We start from the raw sequence: 24,312 nt of genomic DNA, 5'->3' as shown, positions 1-24,312 counted from the left end.
GATGAGAGGATAGGAGAGCTCATCAAATGTTCAAACAACACCAAGCTGGGGGGAATTATTAACACTGTGGAAGATACACTCAAGATTCAGAAGGATCTTTGACAGACTTGAGCATTGAGCCCTATCCAGCAACATACAGTTCAGTGGTGAGAAAAGTAAGGTCTTGAACTTAGGCAAGAAAAATCAAATGCACCAAATAGAATAGGCAGGACCTGGCTCAAATATATTAACTGTGAGAAAGATCTAGGTATCCTAGTGGATCACCACTTAACTGTGAGCCAGAGGTATGTTGCAATTGCCAAAAAAGCCAATGCAGACCTAGGCTGCATCAACAGGGATAGCATCAAAACTTATCATAAGAAATGATAACACCACTGTATATTGCACTTGGTATAGAGCAGACATGTCAAACACAAGGCCTGGGGGCCAGATCCGGCCCGCGAAGTGGTTTCATGTGGCCCGCGAAGCCATCCTGGAAACAGTGAGGGAACGGCCCCCACTGCCTTGGCCCTGGCCCAGAGACCCTCCTTCTGCCAGAGACCTTCAGGTCTGTCCCACTCCTGCCTAGGCCCCCATAGGCACCCTTGATGCGAACGATGTAGAGCTGGCCACGCCCACCCAGTAGGCCATACGCACTCTAGCCACGCCCACCCAGTAGGCCACGCCCACCCTGGCCATACCCACCCTGCCCCTTGAGGGCAACCGCAATGCTGATGCGGCCCTCAATGAAATTGAGTTTGACACCCCTGGTATAGAGGGAGTTAACAATTGAATTGAAAAATGTGACTTATGACCGTTTTTCACACTTACCACTATTGCAGCATCCCCATGGTCATGGGATCTAAATTCAGGTGCTTGGTAACCGGCATGTATTTATGACAGTTGCATTGTCCTGCAGTCTTGTGATCACCATTTGTAATCTTCCCAGCCGGTTTCTGACAAGCAAAGTCAATGGGGGAAGCCAGATTTGCTTAGCTACAGTATGATTCACTTAATAATAGCAGCGAGTTGCTTAACAACTATGGCAAAAGGTTGTAAAATGAGGCATAATTCACTTAACAGCTGCATTACTTAGCAACAGACATTTTGGGCTCAATTGTGGTTCATAAGTCAAGAATTGCTTCCAGTTCTGATCATCAGAATATAAAAAAGATTCTGAAACCCCTACTAAAAGTACAGAGAAGAGCAAGAAAGATAGTATAAGGTCTCTTGCCTTGGACAGGGGTTGGACTAGAAGACCCCTAAGGTTCCTTTTAGGCCTATGATTCAATGTTTCTAGTGCAGTTTATTAAAAGCGGATAATACAGACTAGTGAAATAATTTAAGGTATAGCTTTTAGGGATATTTTATTAGATATTTCATTTTGTGATAATTCTTTTTTTCAAAGTTAATATTTCTCTTCCATTCTTAGATTTGTGATATTGCAATTAATTGGGCTGGAGGCCTGCATCATGCCAAGAAGTTTGAGGTAATGGTCAAGACTGCTTTATTTATTAGGAAAGCACAATGTTCCCTTTTAAGTGACATAATTCCTTTATTTTCATTCTCTCTAGGCTTCTGGGTTTTGTTACGTGAATGACATTGTGATTGGCATTTTGGAGCTTCTCAAGTAAGTATTCTTGTTTGCATGAATAATTCACCACGGTACAAAGTGTTCTCTTATCACAGTGTCTTCCCTGGGATTCTAGTATAGATCTAGGTATGTGAGACCTCTTTCCAGGTGCCACAAATTAAAAATGGCCAATCATTTACAAAAGGCTGGAAAACTCACTCGAGTTCATCATAAACTAAAAGAAAGAAAGGCAAATAAAAAGAGTAAAAAAGCGCAAAGAAAAAAGTAGAGAGAAAAAAAAGATAAGAATATGGTAATGAAAGAGAAAAGAAATAAATAAAGAAGCGACATCCAACTTTGATTGTAACAATTTTTAACAGTGTTGGTAACTTTTCACATTCTCTAAGTTATAACTAATTTTGTCCCCATTCCATGACCCATCTCTTACCTGTAAACAATAAAGCATCATAATTTCAGTCCTGGTGTCAGCAAAAGTCCATTAAGAGTTGTCAGAAAGTTGTTCCTCAGTTGTCTGAGGATAAGCTGCTGTGACACTTAACCTTATTGAAATAAACCAATTTTATATTCCTTCCTTTTACTTCTAACAATCTTAATCTTTAATCCATTCAAGTAATGTTGTAGAATTTCATTTATTTTCTTTTTTTCTTGCCTGTTCTAACAGTTTTCATCCAACCTTTAACAGATCTTTTTTGTAAATCCAATTTATTATTTGTAATTCACTTTTGATTTTTAAAACATTAACTGATTCCTTTTTCATGTCTAATGAGATATCCTTTTCCATATCATTCTTGTAACCTGCCATTAATAGATCCACTTTTAGTGTCAATTCTGTCTGTCTTGTCAGATAAAATTTATTCCTTTTCTTGCTGTTTCTTCAACATCATCTTTTGACACAGTCTGTCTATAAAACCAGCCTCGCTATTGACATTGTTGATATTAACTTCTGATTCCATTTTTCAAAAGTGCCCATCAGTATTTCCAATGTTACAATGATTTGTATAATTCTGTAGCTGTTAATTAGGTTTATGTATTCTTCTCCTTTAATTAAAAACTTTAGTTCCCTCTAGAGTTCAGTTTTTAAAATTGCTTATTTCAATCATGTCTTAGAAATAAAATTAAAATGTTCGCTTTCCCAGGGGAAGGATTCTTTACGGTAGTCCCCAACGTACAACCACAGTTGGAACCAAAATCTTCCTTATTGAGCGAAAGGGGCCCATATGAATTGCTTTGATTAACAAACAGAATCTCAGCCCTCCTGGTTGTAGTAGTTAAGCAGTCTCCCTGGTCATTAAGCAGAGGGAGCGAAAGAATTGCCTGTTGAATTCAGCTCCTGTCTGGGTGCAGAAGGGAAACTCCTTCTGGGCTGCAGAAACTTCAGATGTTCAGATCTGACCTCTCCTTCTGCAGCCTGCCAGAGGACTCCTCCTATCCTCCGTGCTTGGAAGGGAACTTTTCCAGGAAGGGAGCTCAGATCTTCGGGATCCAATCTCCATTTCTGTAGCCTGCTGGAAAAGTTCCCCTCCACAAGCAGCCCTTTTGTTCTCGAAAGAGCTGCCTTGAAGGGCAGGGTGGGGGAAATTCAGCTCCACATGGTTCTCTCCTGGCAAGCGGCCATTTTTTTTTCTCAGATTGCTGCCAGCCAAGAGGGAATCTCAGCTTTGTGGAAGGCTGAGCAGCAGCAGCATGCAAACTTCCCTGCTGGCTTCCCCATTGACTTACTGGGGAAGCTAGCAGAGATTGCAAATGGCAAACGTATGATTTCAGGGCTCTTGGCAACCAGTCTGAATATGAACAGGTTGCCAAGCACCTGAACTCGGGTGGTGATTTTTCATACATGAGACTTGTTAAGATTTACCGATGTTAGGAGATACTGTTTTTCCCACAGAAAAGATTTTTTTTTCTCTGGTAGGTACCACCCACGTGTGCTTTACATTGATATAGACATCCATCATGGAGATGGTGTGCAGGAAGCTTTTTACTTGACAGACCGTGTCATGACAGTATCTTTTCACAAATACGGGAATTACTTTTTCCCTGGCACAGGTACAAAATCTTTTACTGTTCTTTGTCAGCTTTTAAGAATCAGAACTCTTATTAGCCAGTTAATTAAGTATGTGAAAGAATTTGAAATTCTGTGTCACAACATTGATGGGAAATTGATATTACCTTTTCGAATATATGCCTTTATTTGAATTCTGCCCTGTCATATAGGCGACATGTATGAAGTTGGAGCTGAGAGTGGCCGCTATTACTGTCTCAATGTACCTTTGCGGGATGGCATTGATGACCAAAGTGAGTGAGTCTTCCACTGGGCCTTGTTATATTATCCCTCTTCAATCCATATTTCAGCAGAAGAAATTAGAGCAGTGGTTTCTTTGTGTTTTTTGTTTGGAAGGCTATAAGCACCTCTTCCAGCCAGTCATTAATCAAGTGGTGGAATTCTATCAGCCAACTTGCATAGTGTTGCAGGTGAGCATTTTTGATGGCCATTGCTTGTGGTGCGGATTACAAGAGGGGCTACAATAATGATGGGTGGTTTTGCTGGGAAATTTCAATTGTCTTTATTCCTCATTTTTATTTCTCACCCTCACCCCCTTAAGTGTGGTGCTGACTCCTTAGGCTGTGATCGCCTGGGCTGCTTTAACCTCAGTATAAGAGGACACGGGTAAGTCCCATCTAATAACCCATCAAAAATTAAATGGGAAATTAGGCTAGTAAGGGTAGGACTCTGCTTTTTTTCTCCTTTTAATGTTGTTGAAGTTCTGGTTTTTAGGCATTAAGACCCCTCCCAAATTCTCCTGTACTCCTTTTCTATTATAAAACACTTTTCCAAAACTGCTGCCAAACATCCTGCAGGAAAAAAAAGACACGTATTTGTACTGCTATTTCAATCGTATTTATTAAGTACATCTTCCATTGAGCTGACTTGAAGCAATCAGGATTGGAAGGGGGAAAGGTGATTTAGATCTTCTTTGGGCGTCTCCTTAAATCTCCATTTGCATCTTTGAGTATAGGAAAAAGCACAGCTTCTTCTTTTTTTTTTTAATCCCATTTATATCCCGCCCTTCTCCGAAGACTCAGGGCGGCTTACAATTTAAAGCACAAATCAACGTGCTTAGCAATAGCCTTCATTCTATGTATATGCCTGCTTATTAGGGCTTTCGCCCTCCCCCCCCCAAGCGGCATTATTACAAAGTCAGTTTATTGCCCCCAACAATCTGGGTCCTCATTTTACCTACCTCAGAAGGATGGAAGGCTGAGTCAACCTTGAGCCTGGTGGGACGCGAACCTGCACTAATTGCAGGCAGCTGGTGTTACTTAAGGAGGCATTAGCCCACTGCTCCACCAAGGCTCTTCAAACAATGGCAGCAGAGGCAGTGGAGTGCTTCTGGGCAGTCTGCATAATCTTTTCCCCTTCAATTCCAAACCACTGCAGAGCTCTTATTTGCACCTCAGTGGGGAAAAAAATATATACACTGTACTGTGCTTGCAGGCTAAATAGGAATTTGTATGGTGTGTGCATATTGGGGAAAAAAGTTGTTCTAATCAAACATGAAACTCCAAATGCACAAGCAAAACTTTGGAAGATCCAGTCGCACACCTTTTCTTTTTTTGCCCTTGACAGTTGCAGTCTGAAATTATGGTGTTTAAGATACCAAGAGATATTTTATATTACCAACGTAATAGTATGGTGTCAGAACTGCTGATCTGGAAATGAGTTGTCAAATAGCAGCTTTTAACATTTCTTCTTGATTGGGAAATATTGTCAGTCTTTTTTTAGCAGGTTGCCTTTCTAAGGCTAGGCTGCAAAATGGCTGGGTTTTTACGTTACACTAAATGTTATTTGCTTGATTTTCCTCAGTAACAAATTAAGAGAAGGTGTAATTTATTCACAAACTATGTATATTTTCAAAACTCTTGTGTTGTCATATGCTGCCAGGGCTCTCCACAATGATGTCACTGGAGACACCACAATTGAAGTCTATCTCTTCAATAACTGTGATTGCCATTTTGTTTTCTTCTGCACAGTCCCGAATGGATTTTCCTGAAGTTAATAAGGTCCTTGTTCAAATGTTTGGGGAGGGGGATCTTGGCAATCTCCTAATAGCTTAGCAACTCCCCAGCTTCAGCAAAATAGGTTTGATAACGACTTTGAGATCATTTTAATAGCAGTCATTTGCAGTAATTTGGAAGATTCACTCTCTCACACACACAATTTTTATTTATGTGTGTATGCCAAGTATATGCCAATATAAACATTCTAACCTTGGATTCTAGGGAGTGCGTGGAATATGTAAAAAGTTTCAACATTCCCCTTCTGGTATTAGGAGGCGGTGGCTATACAGTTCGCAATGTGGCCCGATGCTGGTGAGTCTTGTAAGAGTCTTGTGATAGGCTGGGGATAGCTATCTTTCATGTAAGCTGCCCAGAGCTTCCTTATGGTAAGATGGGCGGCTAATAAATGTAATAAAGAAGTAAGTAAGTAAGTGTCATAGATACGTGGCCTTCATAGAAATGGTCTGCCTTTCCTTTCAGGACTTATGAAACATCATTGCTTGTAGATGAAGCAATTAGTGAGGAACTTCCGTATAGTGGTAAGTCAGGTTGTTCTGTGTTAAAATATAAACAATCATTTGTTTAACCTTTCCTTAGCCAGATATATAAACAATATTATACCATAAATCTTACTATATTTTAGTCTATAACACAGTAACTTTTCTATCTTTGTGCAGTAGTTTATACTTTGTGCATAATATGCAGTTATAATAATGTCTCATTTACCATCATTTTAAAGGTGAACAATTTCATAATACAACTGAGAAATGTAAAAAAGAAAATCCTCCTCCATACTATGTTTAATGTAATTTCCCCAAACTACTTTATTGGTTTATTATATTTATGAAATATTAGTTCATTAAAGCAGAATGTCTGGATATTATACTGAAATAGCATAGCCAGAGTTGCCTTAAAAGTCAACTTAGGAACATCAGTAAATCTTTAACAAAACAAAAGTTTTAACAACAATGTACTGTCTTTTGCTGATTTCTAAGCAATTTCTGGGCCTGTGTTAAAGGGCTGCTTTTATTTTTTAGACTTTAGTTAGAAAAAAGCTGCATGTTAATATGCTGGATGAAGCAAGATATGCAGCTGACACTAAGAATAAAAAATATCAGGGAAAACTGATGGGGTTTTTTTTCTCTTAATTGTAGAGTAGCCAGTTATGAGGAGATTTTAGCTGATAAAATCATAGGGCTAGAAGGGACCTTCAAGGTCTTCTAATCCAACCTTCTGTCCAAGACAGAAGATAGTCTGTGGGTTTACACTTTATGATATAAAAGGTCATAATAAATTACATGTCTCAGTGAAAAGAGAAAAAAAGTTAAGATTGTATTATTTCCTCAGAGAAATAACTGTCTCTTCAGTTGCTATGCTTTGATGTGTGCTATATATGGATTTCTCTCTCTCTCTCTCTCTCTCTCTCTCTCTCTCTCTCTCTCTCTCTCTCTCTCTCTCACACACACACACACACACACACACACACACACACAGACACACCTTGGTTTTAGCTGCTATATTGCAGTTCTACTATTATAATAACTTTTGCCTTTCTCTTTTTTTATTCATAAAGAATACTTTGAATACTTTGCTCCAGACTTTACTCTCCACCCTGATGTCAGCACTAGAATTGAAAATCAGAACTCAAGGCAGGTGAGTATATCCTGCTAGATGGACAAGTGGCCCTTTCCTTTAATTGCCTCCTTTCCCATAATACCTCCTTTAATTATTAGTTTCAAAAGATGTATTATTAGTGCTTCTGTTTACTAAAGCCCATTCCTCATAGTAGATTAATTTTGTTACTATGCTTAACTTTGATGGCAGCAAAAATGGCAGGAATTTCATAATCTTTGCTGAAGTGATTGGCTTGATAGGATTTTGCTATATTTTCTGTTTTTTGTGAAGTACTTAGATCAAATACGCCAGACAATATTTGAGAATTTGAAGATGCTGAATCATGCACCTAGTGTCCAGATCCATGATGTCCCTTCTGATCTTCTGAGCTATGATCGCACAGATGAGCCTGATCCAGAAGAGAGAGGTTCAGAAGATAATTACAGCAGGCATGTTTTTATATTTGTCCCTCAAATAAAAACCATGTATTTTAATCTGTTACTCAAGAGAAACTCCAGAGTTACCTCCTGGAAATCAGTATGCATTGATTGGGACTCTTGATATGATCTGTTTAATATCCACAGTGTTCCTTTTCAGAGCCGTGTGTTTGTTGCATTTTTTTTAGTAAGCACTGCAGATTCCATATTTATCCTTAATTGCTATATTATATCTTGCAGGCCAGAAGCTTCAAATGAGTTCTACGATGGTGACCATGATAATGATAAAGAAAGTGATGTTGAAATATGAGGCCGGAATCCTATAAATTTACACTATGTGAAATTGTCTGGATGATAAGACTCTTAAGGAAGGAATAGGTTCCAGCAGAAAGACTGCTTTTTCTACCCATTTTCTGAAATGATATCAGCAGGACTGGTAAATGATTGAATTATTTGAGCACAGAAGGCAATGAGGGTTGCCAGTTGACCTGATCTTCAGCCATTAATTGTGGGAATAAACATTCATTACTTCAGGTTCATGTATGTATGCTTTGTTGCTTGGTGACCCTCTTCAATTCTCATTCTGCAACGACCATCACTCTTCACAAGGCTGCTGCTGTTCAAAAAAGGACAGGATTTGTATTGTATTTTGAAGCATTTTTCTTTGATTTTCCTGAAGGACCTAATTAGAAATCTGCTGTAAAAAGCTCGCCTACGTGGACATATATCACTTTATTGCAGCTATATGGCCAGAAACAGTAAAATATCCAATTGTAGGCTACTTGCATACATACATATATAAAAATGCACTGAGCATGATCTAATGACGAATAAGAAAACTTATAAAAATTATTTTTTAAAAGTTATTAAAAAAAAATCTAAAAATACTATTTATCCTATTTATGTTTCCGACAAATCTCCAGTGCTGCTGTGCAGAATCTAGCCACCTGTGCCGTGGTCACAGCCTGTTCGTCCTTAAGCAGCCACTGGAGATAAGTAGTGTCGGAATAGCCAGGATACCTATCGAATATTGGGAGGACATGGGTTTTTTCCCCTGAATATCTCTATAGAAAGAGCATCGAAGGAGTATGTGTCCAATAGTCTCCACCTCTCCTGAGCCACAGGAGCAGAGTCTTTCAGCCAATGGTATCTTTTTATACTTGCCGTACAGGACGGCCAATGGAACTGCATGGCACTGTGCGAGTGAAAATGCTTTCTGGTGGTTTGCTGACTCCAACTGGCTAAGAGAGCTGATGGGAGCAATAACATATCTAATAGAGTCTGGAGCCAGAAACAGCAGAGCTATCCCTAAGTCCTCTTGACTCTCGATGTCCTCTACCTTTTGTAGCAAAGTTTGTCTTGGTCGTAGTCACCTACATGGACACATTTTCAGCTTCTATATCAATGGGAATTATAAACAGAGATCAGATAATGTTGATGGATATTTTGCTTAACTATACTAGAAGTGGAAAAGACATGTATTTAGCACTCCAATCATGTGGATTCTTTTAAAAATTATCTTTTAGTCCTGCTTGGAGATGCTATGTATTGCATGGCAACATGCCAATTGAGAAATTAACTTGGCAGGTTTTTGGTGACTTTATGCTCTATAGCAGATGTCTGTAGCTTATTGGATATACGTCTGTTTTTGCTTCAGTGAAGGAGTATTATTAAAGGGAAGAGTCCCAGACCAAAAATGAATATTCTTCAGTGTATCCATCTTTTGCTATGTGTTAATTCCTAAAAGTACTGTATTTTGAGTTTAGGTATTATTCATACTTGAATTCTAAAAGAAAGAAATTATAAGGATACTTTAAACAGAAATATTTTGCCCTATTCAACTTTGTCCTGATATCTGAAGTATTTGAGGGGGCTGAAATGGAAAGAGATTTCCCAACTTTAATTCCTCCTCATCTAATGTGGACTTAATTAAACTACATGTGCTGAAGATAGTTGCCAACACTTTAATCAGTTCTTTGCAGCTAAAATGACAGGCAATCGCTCTTCTCTTGTTTTTTTACCTGTGGACTTAAAATATTAAACACAATATTTCTTATCTTCTCTTTTGTTCATTCCCGGTTTGTCACAACATGGCTTAAAAGTTCATACAGTAATCCTTGAGTTACGATAGCTCACTCAGTGACCGTTTAAAGTTACAACATCATCCCCCAAAGTACTTATGACGGTCCCAAGGTTGTGAATGTTGCAGCACCACAGCAGTTGTTCACCCTTATGAACGACCGCAGAGGCACTGCAACATTTGCCCTGCCTATTCCTCCCCCACCCCTCCCAGCTGGATCTCCACTGGCACTGGTCCTCTGGAGACTCATCTTGCAAAGATCTAGCAAACTGTCTCCTCTCCAGCATCTCTGCCACAGTCTCTTTGCCTGCTTTGGTGCTTCAGGACTTCTATGCATTTGGAGAGAATTTGCTACTGATCTCGCATGATCTTGCGCTACTTCAGGCCTCCGCTCTCTGCAAAAGGAGCCTGAACAAGATCTGCGCCAAAAAGCTTTGCAAATGGACAGGAGGCTTCGCTGTTTCAGGCCTTCCGTCTTTGCCATTTCCTTGCCGAAGCCTGCAGGGGTGATAGATTGTGTCCCTGCAGGCTCCAGTTGTCTTTGCAAAAAGCTTTTGCCACCAAGAACGGAGGTCGGGCTTCTTTCTTTGTGCCAAAAGCTTTTTGCAAAGACGACCGGAGCCTGCAAGGATGCAGGCAAAGAAACCGCAGCAGAGGTTGGAGAGGACACCACTCCCTTGATCATCGAGATCTTCAAAAGGTGAGTCTCCACAGGCCCAGTGCCTATGCCCTATGGAAACCTGGTGGAGCAGGATGGGGCGGGGGGAGCATGAAATATCTCAGTGGGTCCGGGACGACCTTGGGTGGTTGGAAGCACTAGGCTCCGTGGTCTTCCTCACCTTGACATACCTCGTGCACTTATCAATTTAACATTCGATTAGCGAATGCAATAAGTAAGGGCTCGCAACTTGGGAGTCCTCCTAGATTCACAGCTCTCCCTAGAAGACCATATAGTAGCTGTGACTAGGGGGGCCTTCGCCCAGGTTCGCCTGGTGCGCCAGTTGCGGCCCTATCTAGACCGGGATGCCTTACGTACGGTCACTCATGCGCTCGTGACCTCTCGTCTTGATTACTGCAACGCTCTCTACATGGGGCTACCCTTGAAGACCACTCGGAGGCTCCAACTGGTACAGAATGCAGCCGCGAGAGTTGTATTGGGAGTTTCCCGATACTCCCATGTCACACCTTTGCTCCGCGAGCTGCATTGGCTACCAGTTGTCTTCCGGGTGAGGTTCAAGGTGTTAGTAATGACCTACAAAGCCCTTCATGGCATGGGTCCGGAATACCTTGGGGAGCACCTGCAGCCGGCGTCAACTTCCCTCCGCCCAGTACGCTCCCACAGAGAGGGCCTCCTCAGGGTGCCACCGGTCAAAGAATGCCGACTGGTGGACCCCAGGGGGAGGGCGTTCTCTGTGGGTGCACCGGATTTATGGAACCATCTTCCGGTCGAGCTCCGGATGGCGCCCAATCTCCGCTCCTTCCGGCGCGATCTTAAAACCCATCTCTTTAAACAAGCTGGCCTGACCTGATGGGACGGGGTGGGATTTTTATAAATGAACTTTAATTTTAATCTGCATTAATTTATTATGGGCATTGTTTAATCAAGTTTTAATAATTTTTAATTTTTGTATCTAGTTTTTATGTATTGCCCTGTTCACCGCCCTGAGTCCTTCGGGAGAAGGGCGGTATATAAATTAAATAAATAAATAAATAATAAATCAGGGATTTACGATTTAACAAATTCCTCAGGTTAGGAATGTAATTGGCAGGCTCTATTACATTCGTAAGTCGAGGACTACCTGTATTTAATAGCTACTGTGATACATCATAAATCTAAAATTGCACTGACTGTGACTTTGTTTCCTGCCATGACTGCAAAACCTGGCACTCAGCTTCGGAGTTTCCCTCAGAAACCACTGCAAGAGAAGGCCAGCGTTTTTCCATAGCCTCATATGTGAGAAGATAGGGAGGAGCTCCACAGCAGACTGAGGCAAGGCTGCAGGATTACTTCACTTTAGCCTTAAAGGTCCACTTTCAAAAGCCTTACAGAGGAGCATGATGTCTGAGCTGCACACAGCACTGTGTTCTTTTTAAGGTGCCCTAAGTTAGTTTCCTGATGTTAAACAACCTGATTGCTCATTTCAGATAAGTGACTGTCTAGTCTCTTCTTAAAAGAGTGATGGAGCACCCGTGATTTCTGAAGGCAAGCTGTTTCTAATTATCCTCACTGTCAGAAAGTTTCTCCTTAATTCCAGGTTGCTTCTCTCTTTGGTCAGTTTCCAACTATGGTTTCTTGTCCTGCCCTTTGATCCTTTGGAGTATAATTTGACCCTCTTCTTTGTGGCAGCCCCTCAAATATTAGAATACTGCTATCATGTCACCCCTATTTCTTCTTGTCTTTAGAGTAGCCCAGTGATGGTGAACCTATGGCACGCATGCCAGAGGCGGCACTCAGAGCCCTCTGTGGGCACGCATGCCATGCCCCGGAGATGGCAACCGTCCCTCTTCAACCAGCTGCCCAAGGTCCCATGTGGCCGGATGCATCCTGGCATGGCTGGTTTCCCTCCCCCGTCTTGTCCCTCCTGGCCTCGCATGCTTTCCCAGGCACGACCCACTGCATCGCCTCCTCAGCTGTTGGCCAGCTGTCCAGCTCAGAGGCTGCTTCTCTGAACTGCTGGTGGCGGGCTGCGGAGCCCCAGTGCGTGCCGGTCAAGGAGCTGGCAGGCTGTGGTTGCTGACTGACACCATCGGCCACCATGCGCTTGCTGGCCTCTGTGTGCAGGGGCCGATGGTGTCAGGCAGCAGCAGCCCTGGCCCCTGCCTCACCTTGCCCCGTGGCAATGGCACCCCTGCCCTGCCTCCCCTCACCCTGCAGGACAAGCCTCCTGCCCACCGCCCCATCTGCCAGAGACCCCCTGGATCCCCCCCAACCCTGCCCAGCCCCTACAGGCATCCCTCCCCACGAGCAACTTCGAGGTGACTACACCCACTTTGGCCACACCCTCCCAGTCTGCCATGACCACCACAGCCACGCCCACCCAGTGGGCCACATCCTACCTGGCATCCAGCAATAAATAAGTGGGTTTGGGGTTGCAGTTTGGGCACAAGGTCTCTAAAAGGTTCACTATCACTGGACTAGCCAAACCCCATACTTCATGTTTTAGTCTCCAGGCCTTTGATCATTTTGGTTGCTCTTCTCTGAACTTTTTCCAAAGTCTCAAAATCTGTTTTGTAGCATGGTGACCAAAATCGGTTGCAGTATTCCAGGTGTGGTCTTACTAGGGTTTTATAAAGCGGTACTAATATTTCATGTGATCTTGATTCTATGCCCATTTATGCAACCCAAGATTATATTAGCTTTTTTGGCTGCTGCTGCACATTGCTGGCTCATAGTCAAGTGATCGTCCACTAGGACTTCAAGGTCCCCCTCACAGTTACTATTTTTGAGCCAAAGGTACTTATACCTTTGATTTTTCCTGCCTAAATGTAAAACTTAGCTTTTCTCCACATTAAAATTCATTTTGTTGGATAGAGCCCATTGTTTGAGTTTGTCAAGATCTGTTTGGATTCTGAGCTTGTCCTCTGGGGTGTTGGGTATTTAGTGTCATCTGCAGATTTGATGAGATCCCCTTTTATTCCCTCATCTGAGTCATTTATGAAGATACTAAAGAGTACTGGACTTAAGATGGCGCCTTGTGGTACCCCACTGCTTACTTCTCTCCATGTGGAAGTAGTACCACTGAGGACTACTCGCTGAGTATGGTTTGTCAGCCAGCTACAGATCCATCTGATGGTGTTGTTGTCTATCCCACCTTTTTCTAGCTTACCAAGCAGCAGGTTGTGGTCTACTTTGTCAAATGTCTTACTGAAAGCTAAGTATACTATGTCCACAGCGTTTCGCTGGTCTACTAATTTAGTCACTTTATCAAAGAATGAAATAAGATTGGTTTGGTGTGATCTGTTTTTAGCAAACCCGTGCTGGACACCAGTTATAATTTTGTTTGCTTCTAGTTGTTCGCAGATGTTTTTTGATTATCTTTTCACGATCTTCCCAGGTATTGATTAGACCGATTAATCTGTAGTTTCCTGGGTCTGGTTTTTTCCCCCTTTTTTAAAGATGGGAATGTATATCTATACATATATAAAATATCCTAGGAAAATGCAGCACTAAAATTCTTTTTCATTAAAATCAGTTCAATTGGCTTATTCTAATATCACAGAGAATACTGATATTTAATCTATTTATGTCATTATTTTGTGTTTGTGCAATCAACATATGCAGTATTTTTAAAAAGGGCAAACAAACAAAATATCAAGAAAATATTTATTATTAGACTTAAAAACATTTGAGGAACTTTTTTAGTACAAACCTTGTTTTAAGGCAAATGGTCAGGCCTACAAATTAATGTGGTTTCAGTAATTCAAAGGAACACACTGAACTGAGATTGTTTCAAATTTGTTATATAAAAACAATTAAAAGTGCTTCATGCTTTGATATCCCCTACCCTGAGTGTAATACAGTTCACAGATACAGTTTAGCAAATTCTTTACAGCAATACTAGAACTACATACTATTTACAACATGAAGAATTGTAAACAGGGTCTTGTACACTAGAGAGGTATGTATAATAATGTTTATGTAAAAACATGTAAGTTTTTTCTGCCTTTGTGTCTCATTTAGTAGTTTCATATAGTAAAGACACTTTAATTCTTAACATAACCAAAACATATTTAAGAACGATGGATGAAAAAAAAGACTCCAAAACTCAAATTAATTAAAAATGGAGAGAAAATAATGTTCAACTTCATTTATATGTCACTCAAGCAGACTTTCTTCCATTTATCTTCCAATCTGATGTTTTGGTAAAGAAAAATATTTCTACCAACTCGGTTTTAACTGAGATTAAATATCTGAAAATAGTAAAGAATGCTGATCCAAATCTTCAAGAAAAAACATGTCAAATATGAAGAATGTTAACATTCACATTTTCAGTTTCTGTGCAATTTGAACTGGTAGTCTCTGTATGATGGCTTCTAATGATACTTGAATATTCGGTATCTGGTTTTTCTAATCTGCTCTTTTTGCTTGTATCTGGGTAGTTCTGCACATATATCACACGATTATAAGCTTTAAGTCTTTTCCACAGTTGTACATAAACTTTGCATTGAACATACATGAAAAGAATTCCACCGGTGAAACCAATAGCTACAACTACTAGCTTAGTCCAAAATGGCCATTCTAGAATACCTGGGGTGCAGAAGGATTCAAAATGCTCAGAATTAGAATTTAAAGTTAAATAAAGCTGTAAGTCACTAGAATATTCAGATACACAGCTCTTAAGATAGCAGCAAAAGATTTATATTAAGATCTAAAAATGTTAAACAAGCATTTGAGAGAAATGCATTGGTGTGTGTGTGTGTGTGTGTGTGTGTGTGTGTACATATATATATATATATATATATATATATATATATATATATATATATATATATATATATATAGAGAGAGAGAGAGAGAGAGAGAGAGAGAGAGAGAGAGAGAGAACATAATTTGCAATAAATTCAGTCAGCTTCCATTATTTGAAAATACCATGCTCATTTCTTTAGCAACTATGTTTGTTTCATGTTTATGACTTATTTTGACCAAGCAAACTTAACTTAACTCCCTTTTCACCTGCTAATTGTAAGATGGTATCTCTGTTGTATGCTAAAGGTGACCGCTAAATCATGCCTTTGAGTAGATGAGCTACAATTTACCCCTCCTAGCCATTAGTTTATTTTTATTTCATGATCTGAAATTCTGGTTTCAAGTTGTCTTTGTTGAACTATCATAGTTTAATTCTATTTTGCTATAATGACCTTTTATGGACACTACAAAATATAGGGAGCAGAAGAGATAATCTAAACCACTTTGCCACATGGTACAGTATATATACACAATGTAAATTTAAAAAAAATACTCATTACAGCAGTTTCGAGACTTCAGCAGAGTCTGCCATCTCTTCAGATTCCACTCACATGACTAAATCTGCCAATACTTTTTCAGATCCCCACCCATTTTTTCTCCAATAGATTCCTTTTACCCATCCGTTTCTACAATGATGAAATTGTCCTTCTCCAGTGTGCCCACCTAATTTTGCAGCTGCACTGGGAGAAGAGAATATACGAAGGCACACCAGGTTATTTTAGTAATATCCTGTATTTCTAGAATGATATAAATAGAAATTCTAATTCACAACTTTTCTCTTAAGAACACAAACTCCAATTGAGAAAGCAGAAGAAAAGTTGTAATTGCTTTATTCAGTGGCAGAACTGTTGTGCTCATGTAAGTTCAAAAGCACTTGCTCTAAATAATATTGATTAGGTTAACCTTAATATTAAACTACTCCATTAAATACTAAACTCCTCCATTAAGAATAGAATACAGCTGGAAGGGAACTTGGAGGTCTTCTAGTCCAGCCCCCCACTCAAGCAGGGGAACCTATACCATCTCAGACAAGTGACTGTCCAGTCTCTTCTTAAAAACTTCCAGTGATGGAGCGCCCACGATTTCTGGAGGCAAGCGGTTCCACTGGTTAATTGTCCTCACTGTTAGGAAGTTTCTCCTTAATTCCAGGTTGCTTCTCTCTTTGATCAGTTTCCAACCATTGTTTCTTGTCATGCCCTCTGGTGCTTTGGAGAATAATTTGACCCCCTCTACTTTATGGCAGCCCCTCAAATACTGGAATACTGCTATCATGTCACCCCTATGTCTTCTTTTCTTTAGACTAGCCAAACCCAAGTCCTGCAGCTGTTCTTCAAATGTTTTAGTCTCTAGGTCTTGGATCATCTTAGTTGTTCTTCTCTGAACTTTTTCCAAGGTCTTAACATCTTTTTTGTAGTATGGTAACCAAAATTGGTTGCAGTATTCCAGATGTGGTCTCATTAGGGTTTTATAAATACTTCGTGTGATCTTGATTCTATGCCTCTGTTTATGCAACCCAGGATTGTATTAGCTTTTTTGGCTGCTGCTGCACACTGCTGGCCCATAGTCAAGTGATCGTCCACTAGGACTCCAAGGCCCCTCTTACAGTTACTATTTTTGAGCCAGGTCTCACCTAATCTGTACTTATATCTTTGATTAAATACTACACTACTACATTATCTTTGAAGACAGATTTTTTTATATCATGCTTATAGCTTAATTCTATCAGAATACAGTATCACTAAATTGACTGCAATGTATGGAAAGGAAATTATTTGTTTTTTGCCTTGCTTTGTATGTGTTTAGAATTTAGTCCATGCTTAACAGCCAAATGCATACAGTTTTCAACAGTGTGTGACACTAAATTGAGGCAGCTCAGTTCTTGTGCACTGTGATGATCATGAAATTAATCCAAATAATTCAGAATCTGACATATACCAAAGATTTGGGTTGTTGTTTTTTTACCTTGGGACAGCTGGGACATGATCTGGGTATGGAGGACGTTACCGTCAGCCCACTACCATGGCCAAATCAATGGCTGATGCCTTTCAACTTACCGGTGCCATCTATTCCCAGAGGGAGATAGGACCTATTAATCCAGTCTGCTCAAAACAGCTTGGGGTTCCAGACGAAGTAGAAGCTTTGATGAATGGTTAGGCTGCAGCTCTACTTGTTGCCAAAAATTAGGCCCACTGATGAGTTCAGGGGTCCTTGGTGCTCTCTGAGCTTGGTTGTTTTCATTTCATTACCCAAACTAGGTAACATCATCAGTACTAATGCTAGGACTAGCATTGATGATGTTACCTAGTTTGGGTAATGAAACATCTGCAAGAAAACAACCAAGCTAAGAGAGCACCAAGGAACCATCATTTAAACCCTGAGCTACAAATATTCTCCTTCATTGGTACAAATGATGAGAACACAGATTGGTCCTATGTGACCTCTTGCTGTAAGTCAATCTCAGGCACTCCCTGGTTTTCTGAAGAACTCCAAGAAATGAAACACAGCAAAAGATGCCAATAGTATAATTGGAGGAAGATAAGAGCGAACCCAAACAATCACAAGTGAGAGCTCAAACTAAAGATTGCACTGTGGTGAAAAGAATATTAACACTTAAGTTGTTTTTTGATTCCTATTGCAGATAATCGTCTGGCAGCCCTGTTTAAAACGACTCATTTTAAAAGATTTGATATAGCTGTATTGAGGAAATATGGCATTGCATGCTCCCTAAAAATAATATTAATCACCCTAGCTATTGACTCTATTTCTAGTTTCCTGAAAGAGCCAGGTGAGACCAGGATCCATCCTATATGGGAAGAAACTCATGCTGCAAAGACCATGTCCACCTCAGAACCTAACCAAAATAATAAAACCCACAGATTACTATCCTTTTCTACTACTACTACTACTACTACATGTAAAGACAAATGACACAAAAATGGACCTGAAAACAATATCGAGTGATTGCGAACAGCTAGGCAAGAAGTTCAAGGAGTTAGGTACACAAGTAGTTTTTTCATGTGTACTGCCAACAAAAGGTCAACGTCCTGTAAGAGAACAAAGGATCCTAGAAGTGAACCACTGGCTAAAGGGTTAGTGTCGTCAAAAGAACTTTGGATTCCTGGACCATGATCTGCACTATGCCCATGTTGGCAAGGGATAAGCTGCACTCACAAAAACTGGGAAGAATGTTTTCAAAAAACGCCTGGCTCAACTTATCAGGACGGCTTTAAACTAAAACTGAGGGGGGAGGGTGACCAATCTTTAGGATCTCCAGGACTAATTACAAGCAAAAACCCTTAAGGCAAGGAGGGATGGGAAGGAAGACAAACTCAAACACCAAATAGGAGACATGGGAAGCATACCCAGAGTCAGACATAAAGATTTCAAATGCCTATATACAAAGTTTGGGGAACAAACAGGGTGAACTTGAATTATTAATACATGAAGGTAGATATAATATGAATTAATGAAACTTAGTGGGATGAAACCCATGACTGGAACCTACTGATAGAAGGATACAAACTGTTAAAAAAAACCAGACCCCATAAAAGAGGAGGTGGAGTTGCACTATATGTAAAAGACCACCATATTGTTACAGAAATGTATGAGACCAAAGACAAAAACCACCTAGAATGTTTATGCTCAATATAAAAGAAAAAAGAATGACATTGCCATAGGTATATACTACAGGCTACCCAATCAAGCAGAAAAAATAGATGTACTTTTTGCTAACTAATATATGTAGGAAACACACTACAATAGTAATGGGGGACTTCAACTACCCTGACATCAACTGGAAGGCTAATTCTGCACCAAATAAGAAATCGAATAGATTCTAGGTGACAACTTCGTTGTCTAAAAGGTAGAGGAGGGAAATAGAGAGACAGCTATACTGGACTTAATTCTCAGGAGCAGAGAAGTGATAGAGGGAGTTGAAACTGCAGGAACCTTGGGTGAGAGTGACCATGTCAGGCTGGAATTCAATATAATGCAAACACAAGCAATAGAACATAATGATACCAGAGTCTAAGTTTTTAAAAGAGCTGATTTTAACAAACTTTGAGAGCGCTTGGGAAACTCTGAAAAATATGATCATAAAAGCCCAATCTAGCACAATACCAATGAAAAAGAAAAACAAGAAATCTAAGAAGAAACCAGCATGGCTGCACAAAGATCTCTTTGATAAAGTGAAAGACAAAGATCTCTTTGATAAAGCGAAAGAAAAAAAGGGGTAAGTACAATAAATGGAAAGGGGGAGACATAACTAAGGCAGAATATCAGCAGACAGTCAGAATCTGCAAAGAAGAAGTCAGGAAAACAAGGGCTCAGAATGAACAAAGACTTGCAACAAAAGTCAAAAATAATAAAAAAAAGTTTCTTTCAACATATAAATAACAAGAAAAAAATCAAGGAAACAGTCAGTCCACTAAAGAGAGAAGACAGCAAGGAAGTAACAGGCAGTAGAGAGAAAGCAGAACTGCGTAACTCATCAGTCTATGTGCAAAAAACAAATTATAGCTCAATCTACCAAAAACATAACTGTGAAAAAGACAGGCTAGAAATAAAAGTTAAAATAAACAAAAAAAATGATAAGAGAACACCTGTCTGATCTTGATGAACATAAATCTGACAGATTACATCTCAGAGTTCTGAAGGAGCTGGCAGATGTTATCTCACAACCATTGTACCATATCTTTCAAAAATCCTGCAGCACCGGGAAACTACCAGTGGATTGGGAAAGAGCTGATGTGGCTCCGATCTTCAAAAAATGGGGGGAAAAACAGACTCAGGAAACTACAGTCCTATCAGCCTAACATCAATACTTGGGAAGATACTGGAAAACATAATCAAAAAACAGATCTGCAAACATTTAGAAACAAATAAAGTTATGGAACCGAAGCCAGGGGATGCTTCCACGTGCCTCCAAAGGATGGATCAGGGCTCTGGAGGCCTTTTTCAGGCCGCTACCACCCAGATCTGAGGCCGAGGGATGATTCTACAGTCCTCCAGACACCTATATACGGGTGGCAGTGGCCTGGAAAAGACCTCTGGAACCCGAATCAGCTGCGGTGGGGGCGCAGAAATGTCCCCTGGCCTCAGATCTGTTCAGCAGCAGCCTGAAAAAGGCCTCCAGAGTCCTGATTTGGCCACAGGAATGTCACAGAAGTGTCCCCCGGCCTCAGGTCCAGGCGGCAGTGGCCTGGAAACGGCTTCCGGAGCCCAGATCAGGCCACAGGAACCCCATGGAAGTGTCCCCTGGCCTCAGATCTGGCCAGCAGCAGGAACCACGGCAGAGAGGAGATGGATATTTTCCAGGTGAGTCCAGTGCGACAGGAAGGGAGAGGGAAGCATGAGGTATCTTAGTGGGTTGGGGAGGCCTTGGGGGCCTGTTCCATCACTAGGCCCTCCATGGCCTTCCCCACCCTGAGATACCTCATGTTCACTTAATGAGCTGCATACATCTTAAGCAAAGGAGTGATCTCATTCAAGGTACGAGATTCACTCTACGACTTTTCAAGTTATGAGGCTCCATTACACTCGTAACTCGAGAACTACTTGTACTAAGCTGGCAGGAATAGCCAATAGACTTGAACACTGGGCCCTATCTAACAAAATGAAATTCAATGTAGAGAAAAGTAAAGTCTTACACCTAGGCAAGAAAAACCAAATGTACACATATAGATTGGGTGAAACCAGCAGTAACTGTGAGAGGGATCTTGGAGTCTTAGTGAACAATCAATTAAATATGAGCCAACAGTGTACGGCAGCAGGCAAAAAAGCCAATGCAGTCCCAAGTTGCATTAACAGAAGGATTCAATGAAGTTCACAAGGTATTAACACCAGTCTATAAAGCCTTAGTAAGACCACACCTAGACCACACTGCAACCATTTTTGGTCTCCACACTATAAAAAAGATGTTGAGACGCTAGAAACAGTGCAGAGAAGAGCAAAAAAAATGATTAGGGGACTGGGAGCTAAAACATATGAAGAATGATTACAGGAACTGGACATGGCTAGTCTAGTGAAGAGAAGGACCAGGGGAGACATAGCAGTAATCCAGTATTTGAGAGGCTGTCAGATAGAGGAGGAGATCAACCTATTTTCCAAAGCACCTGAAGGCCAGAAAAGGAATGGAAACTGATCAAGGAGAGATTCAACCTAGAAATAAGGAGAAATTTTCTGACAGTGAGAACAATCAGCCAATGGAACAGTTTGCCTTCAGATGTTGTGGGAGTTTCATCACTGCAAGCTTTCAAGAAGAGACTGGACTGCCACCTGTCAGAAATGGTGTAAGTTCTCCTTCTCTTCTCTTTCTCTTTCTATTCTATTCTATTCTACTCTATTCTCTAATTCTAATTCTAATTCTATTCATCAGAGCCAATAAGCTCTTAAGCATCTCAGATCATTTCATAAAGTGTCACCCCAGTTACTTCCTTTGGCTCTGCGTTAAGATTTGAACAGGTACAAGTGATGGAATCAGTGCAAACATTTCATAAAAAAGGTAAAGGTAAAGGTTCCCCCGCACATGCGTGCTAGTCGTTTCCAACTCTAGGGGCCGGTGCTCATCTCCATTTCAAAGCCGAAGAGCCAGCGCTTGTCCGAGGACGTCTCCGTGGTCATGTGGCCGGCATGACTAGACGCCAAAGGCGCACGGAACGCTGTTACCTTCCCACCGTAGTGGTCCCTATTTTTCTACTTGCATTTTTACGTGCTTTCGAACTGCTAGGTTGGCAGAAGCTGGGACGAGTAACAGGCTCTCACTCTGTTACGCGGCACTCGGGATTCAACACGCCAAACTGCCGTCCTTCTGATTGACAAGCTCAGCGTCCTAACCCACTGAGCCAAAAAAGCTCTTTTGAGCTGACTTTTCTTTGAATAGTATAGTATTAAGTCACCTTAATCAGGGCTGCTAGATGACATTCTGCTGATGTAATAAGGGATGTAATAAGGGTGGTGAAATATAGATACTTCGCTCATCATCACAAGCAGGCCCAAACAAAGGCTCCAGCTTGCATTCAATCATGTTTGTTTGCTACAGGAAATCACTTTTGTTATTGGAGAGCCTCAGTAAACCATTATACACTTTAGGACCTGCAGACAGGGAGATATCTCTTAGGGCAGAGGTCCCCAACCTTTTTGGAATCAGGGACCAGTTTCATGGAAGACAATTTTTCCACGGACTGGGGTGGGGGGTGGGAGGTTTCAGGATGATTCAAGTGCATTAGCCCAGCAGTCTTGGAAAAGGTGCTTAAGGAGACACAGTGCTTAAGATGAAATGTACCTTCTCCCCTTCCCCCCTCCCCCATTGCAAGCCAGAGCTGCATGAAGAAAGGAGGAACACACACACACACACACACACACACACACACACACACACACCATACACCACATTAAACCTCAAAAAGCAGGCAGGATGTTGTCAAATCATGAGGCCCCTGGAGCATCAAAATAAAAGCAAAAAACTCCAGTTGAAGCACAATGGAGCCCAGCAGTCTTAGAAAATTTCAGATGAGAGATAGAGAGAGAGAGAATCCCTTGGAGATGCAGTGTTTAAGGTGAAAGGTAGCTTCTCCCTGCCCCTATTTGCACCCTGAGAAAGACGCCCTCACACACACATACCTTTGGGGGAGCCCTTGGTTGCAAGCTGGGTTGGTGCGCATTTGTCTTACAAACTTGGAAAGTTGCAGGAAGGGAGCACAAGCCCAGCTGGGGTGCCGGGAGGGGGAAGAGGAAGAAAGTGAGGAAGAAGAGGAGGAAGAAGCAGCAGCAGGAGGAAGAGGGAGCAGGACCAGGAAGAGGAGGAGGAGGAGGCAGAAGGAGAGACAGCAGAAGAAAGGAGAGAAGGAAACCAGTTGCATGTGCGGGGCACTGAGCAAGATGGCTTCTGCCCTGCCCTCTCCCACCCCTGCCCAGACCCTGCAGACTTGCCGTATTCCTGGAGGTGGAAGGCACACTTTCAGCGCACCTCCAGCTGCTCGGCCCAGTTCCTAAATTTATTATTTATTTATTTATTTATTTATTTATTTATTTATTTATTTATTTATTTAATTTATGGGACTTATATCCAGCCCTATCTCCCGAGGGACTCAGGGCGGCTAACAACAACAAAAATTAAAGGTCTCTGTATAGTAAATTAAAATTAAAAATTGAAATAAATTAAAGATTAGAGTTAAAATTGTAAACATAATTAAAATCCCTGTCAGTCCAGGTCAGCCAGGTGGAAAAGGAGTGTTTTGAGGCCGCGGCGAAAGGACTGGAGATCTTGGGCCATCCGAAGCTCAGGAAGGAGCTGGTTCCACAGGGCTGGCGCTCCCACAGAGAAGGCTCTTCCCCTGGGGGTCGCAAGCCGACATTGTCTAGCCGCTGGTACCCTGAGGAGGCCTTCTCTGTGTGAGCGTACTGGGCAATGGGAATTCGTTCCCGGCAGCAGATGGTCCTGCAAGTATCCCGGGCCTAAGCACCTTAAATCTCACCCGGAGAGCAACCGGTAGCCAATGCAGCTCACGCAGGAGGGGTGTAATATGGGAGTATCGGGGTGCTCCCATCACTACTGGTGCAGCTGCACTCTGCACCAGTTGAAGCTTCCGGGTGGTTTTCAAGGGCAGCCCCATGTAGAGAGCATTGCAGTAGTCTATACGGGAGGTAACGAGTGCATGGGTGACTGTACGTAGGGCATCTGGGTCCAGCCCAATAAGGATCCACGGACTGAGGTTTGGGGACCTCTGTCTTAGGGGTCTCACCTATTGCACTTAAAAGTTGCATCTTTCAGAGATCAATGAGTAATACAGCTATTACTCATACATACAGGCATGCATAGATCTATCTGGGGAAAAGCCCACAACTACTGAAAACTAAGCAGATCCATTCAATACCTCAGGTGCACAATCTTATCATCCTATAAGAGGTAACAACTAACTGAAGGCTGATCAGAAAATATCTTATGACCAATAAGATGTTCCCCTTTCAAATCACATGACACCTGCTCCAATTAGACCCACTGGGTCCTCCCCTCTGTATGGGTTGAATCCAATACTATTGTGAAAAGTTCTGGTTATCTTTGAAGCTATGAATTCTGGAACCATTC

The 24,312-nt window shown here is 41.3% G+C and overlaps 2 protein-coding genes across 12 annotated transcripts in view; one reads left to right on the top strand and one right to left on the bottom strand.

The window, feature by feature from the left end:
* Positions 1-9,736, top strand: part of HDAC3 (histone deacetylase 3) — a 41,304-nt gene extending 31,568 nt beyond the window's left edge. For 5 of the 6 annotated variants that reach the window (XM_083359115.1, XM_083359113.1, XM_083359114.1 and 2 more), the window contains 11 exons: positions 1,412-1,468; positions 1,554-1,609; positions 3,483-3,616; positions 3,785-3,865; positions 3,969-4,042; positions 4,174-4,238; positions 5,852-5,941; positions 6,110-6,168; positions 7,203-7,282; positions 7,535-7,692; positions 7,921-9,736. In XM_083359115.1, coding sequence (XP_083215241.1) covers positions 1,412-1,468; positions 1,554-1,609; positions 3,483-3,616; positions 3,785-3,865; positions 3,969-4,042; positions 4,174-4,238; positions 5,852-5,941; positions 6,110-6,168; positions 7,203-7,282; positions 7,535-7,692; positions 7,921-7,990 — 924 coding nt within the window. In that variant the 3' untranslated portion in view covers positions 7,991-9,736. The remainder of the gene's footprint in view (positions 1-1,411; positions 1,469-1,553; positions 1,610-3,482; positions 3,617-3,784; positions 3,866-3,968; positions 4,043-4,173; positions 4,239-5,851; positions 5,942-6,109; positions 6,169-7,202; positions 7,283-7,534; positions 7,693-7,920) is intronic. The other variant, XM_083359116.1, reaches the window with a different exon arrangement.
* Positions 1-24,312, bottom strand: part of LOC310638238 (uncharacterized protein) — a 57,351-nt gene that overhangs the window by 12,804 nt on the left and 20,235 nt on the right. For 5 of the 6 annotated variants that reach the window (XM_083359109.1, XM_083359111.1, XM_083359108.1 and 2 more), the window contains exon 8: positions 14,071-15,008. The exons of the other annotated variant lie outside the window; for it this stretch is intronic. In XM_083359109.1, coding sequence (XP_083215235.1) covers positions 14,719-15,008 — 290 coding nt within the window. In that variant the 3' untranslated portion in view covers positions 14,071-14,718. Of the gene's footprint in view, positions 1-14,070; positions 15,009-24,312 lie in introns of those variants that run through there. 6 annotated transcript variants of the gene reach the window in all.

Source organism: Vipera ursinii, assembly GCF_947247035.1.
Source record: "Vipera ursinii genome assembly, chromosome: 3".
Lineage (NCBI taxonomy): Eukaryota > Metazoa > Chordata > Lepidosauria > Squamata > Viperidae > Vipera > Vipera ursinii.
Note: the sequence above shows the minus strand (reverse complement) of the source record. Positions and strands in the feature narration are given on the sequence as shown.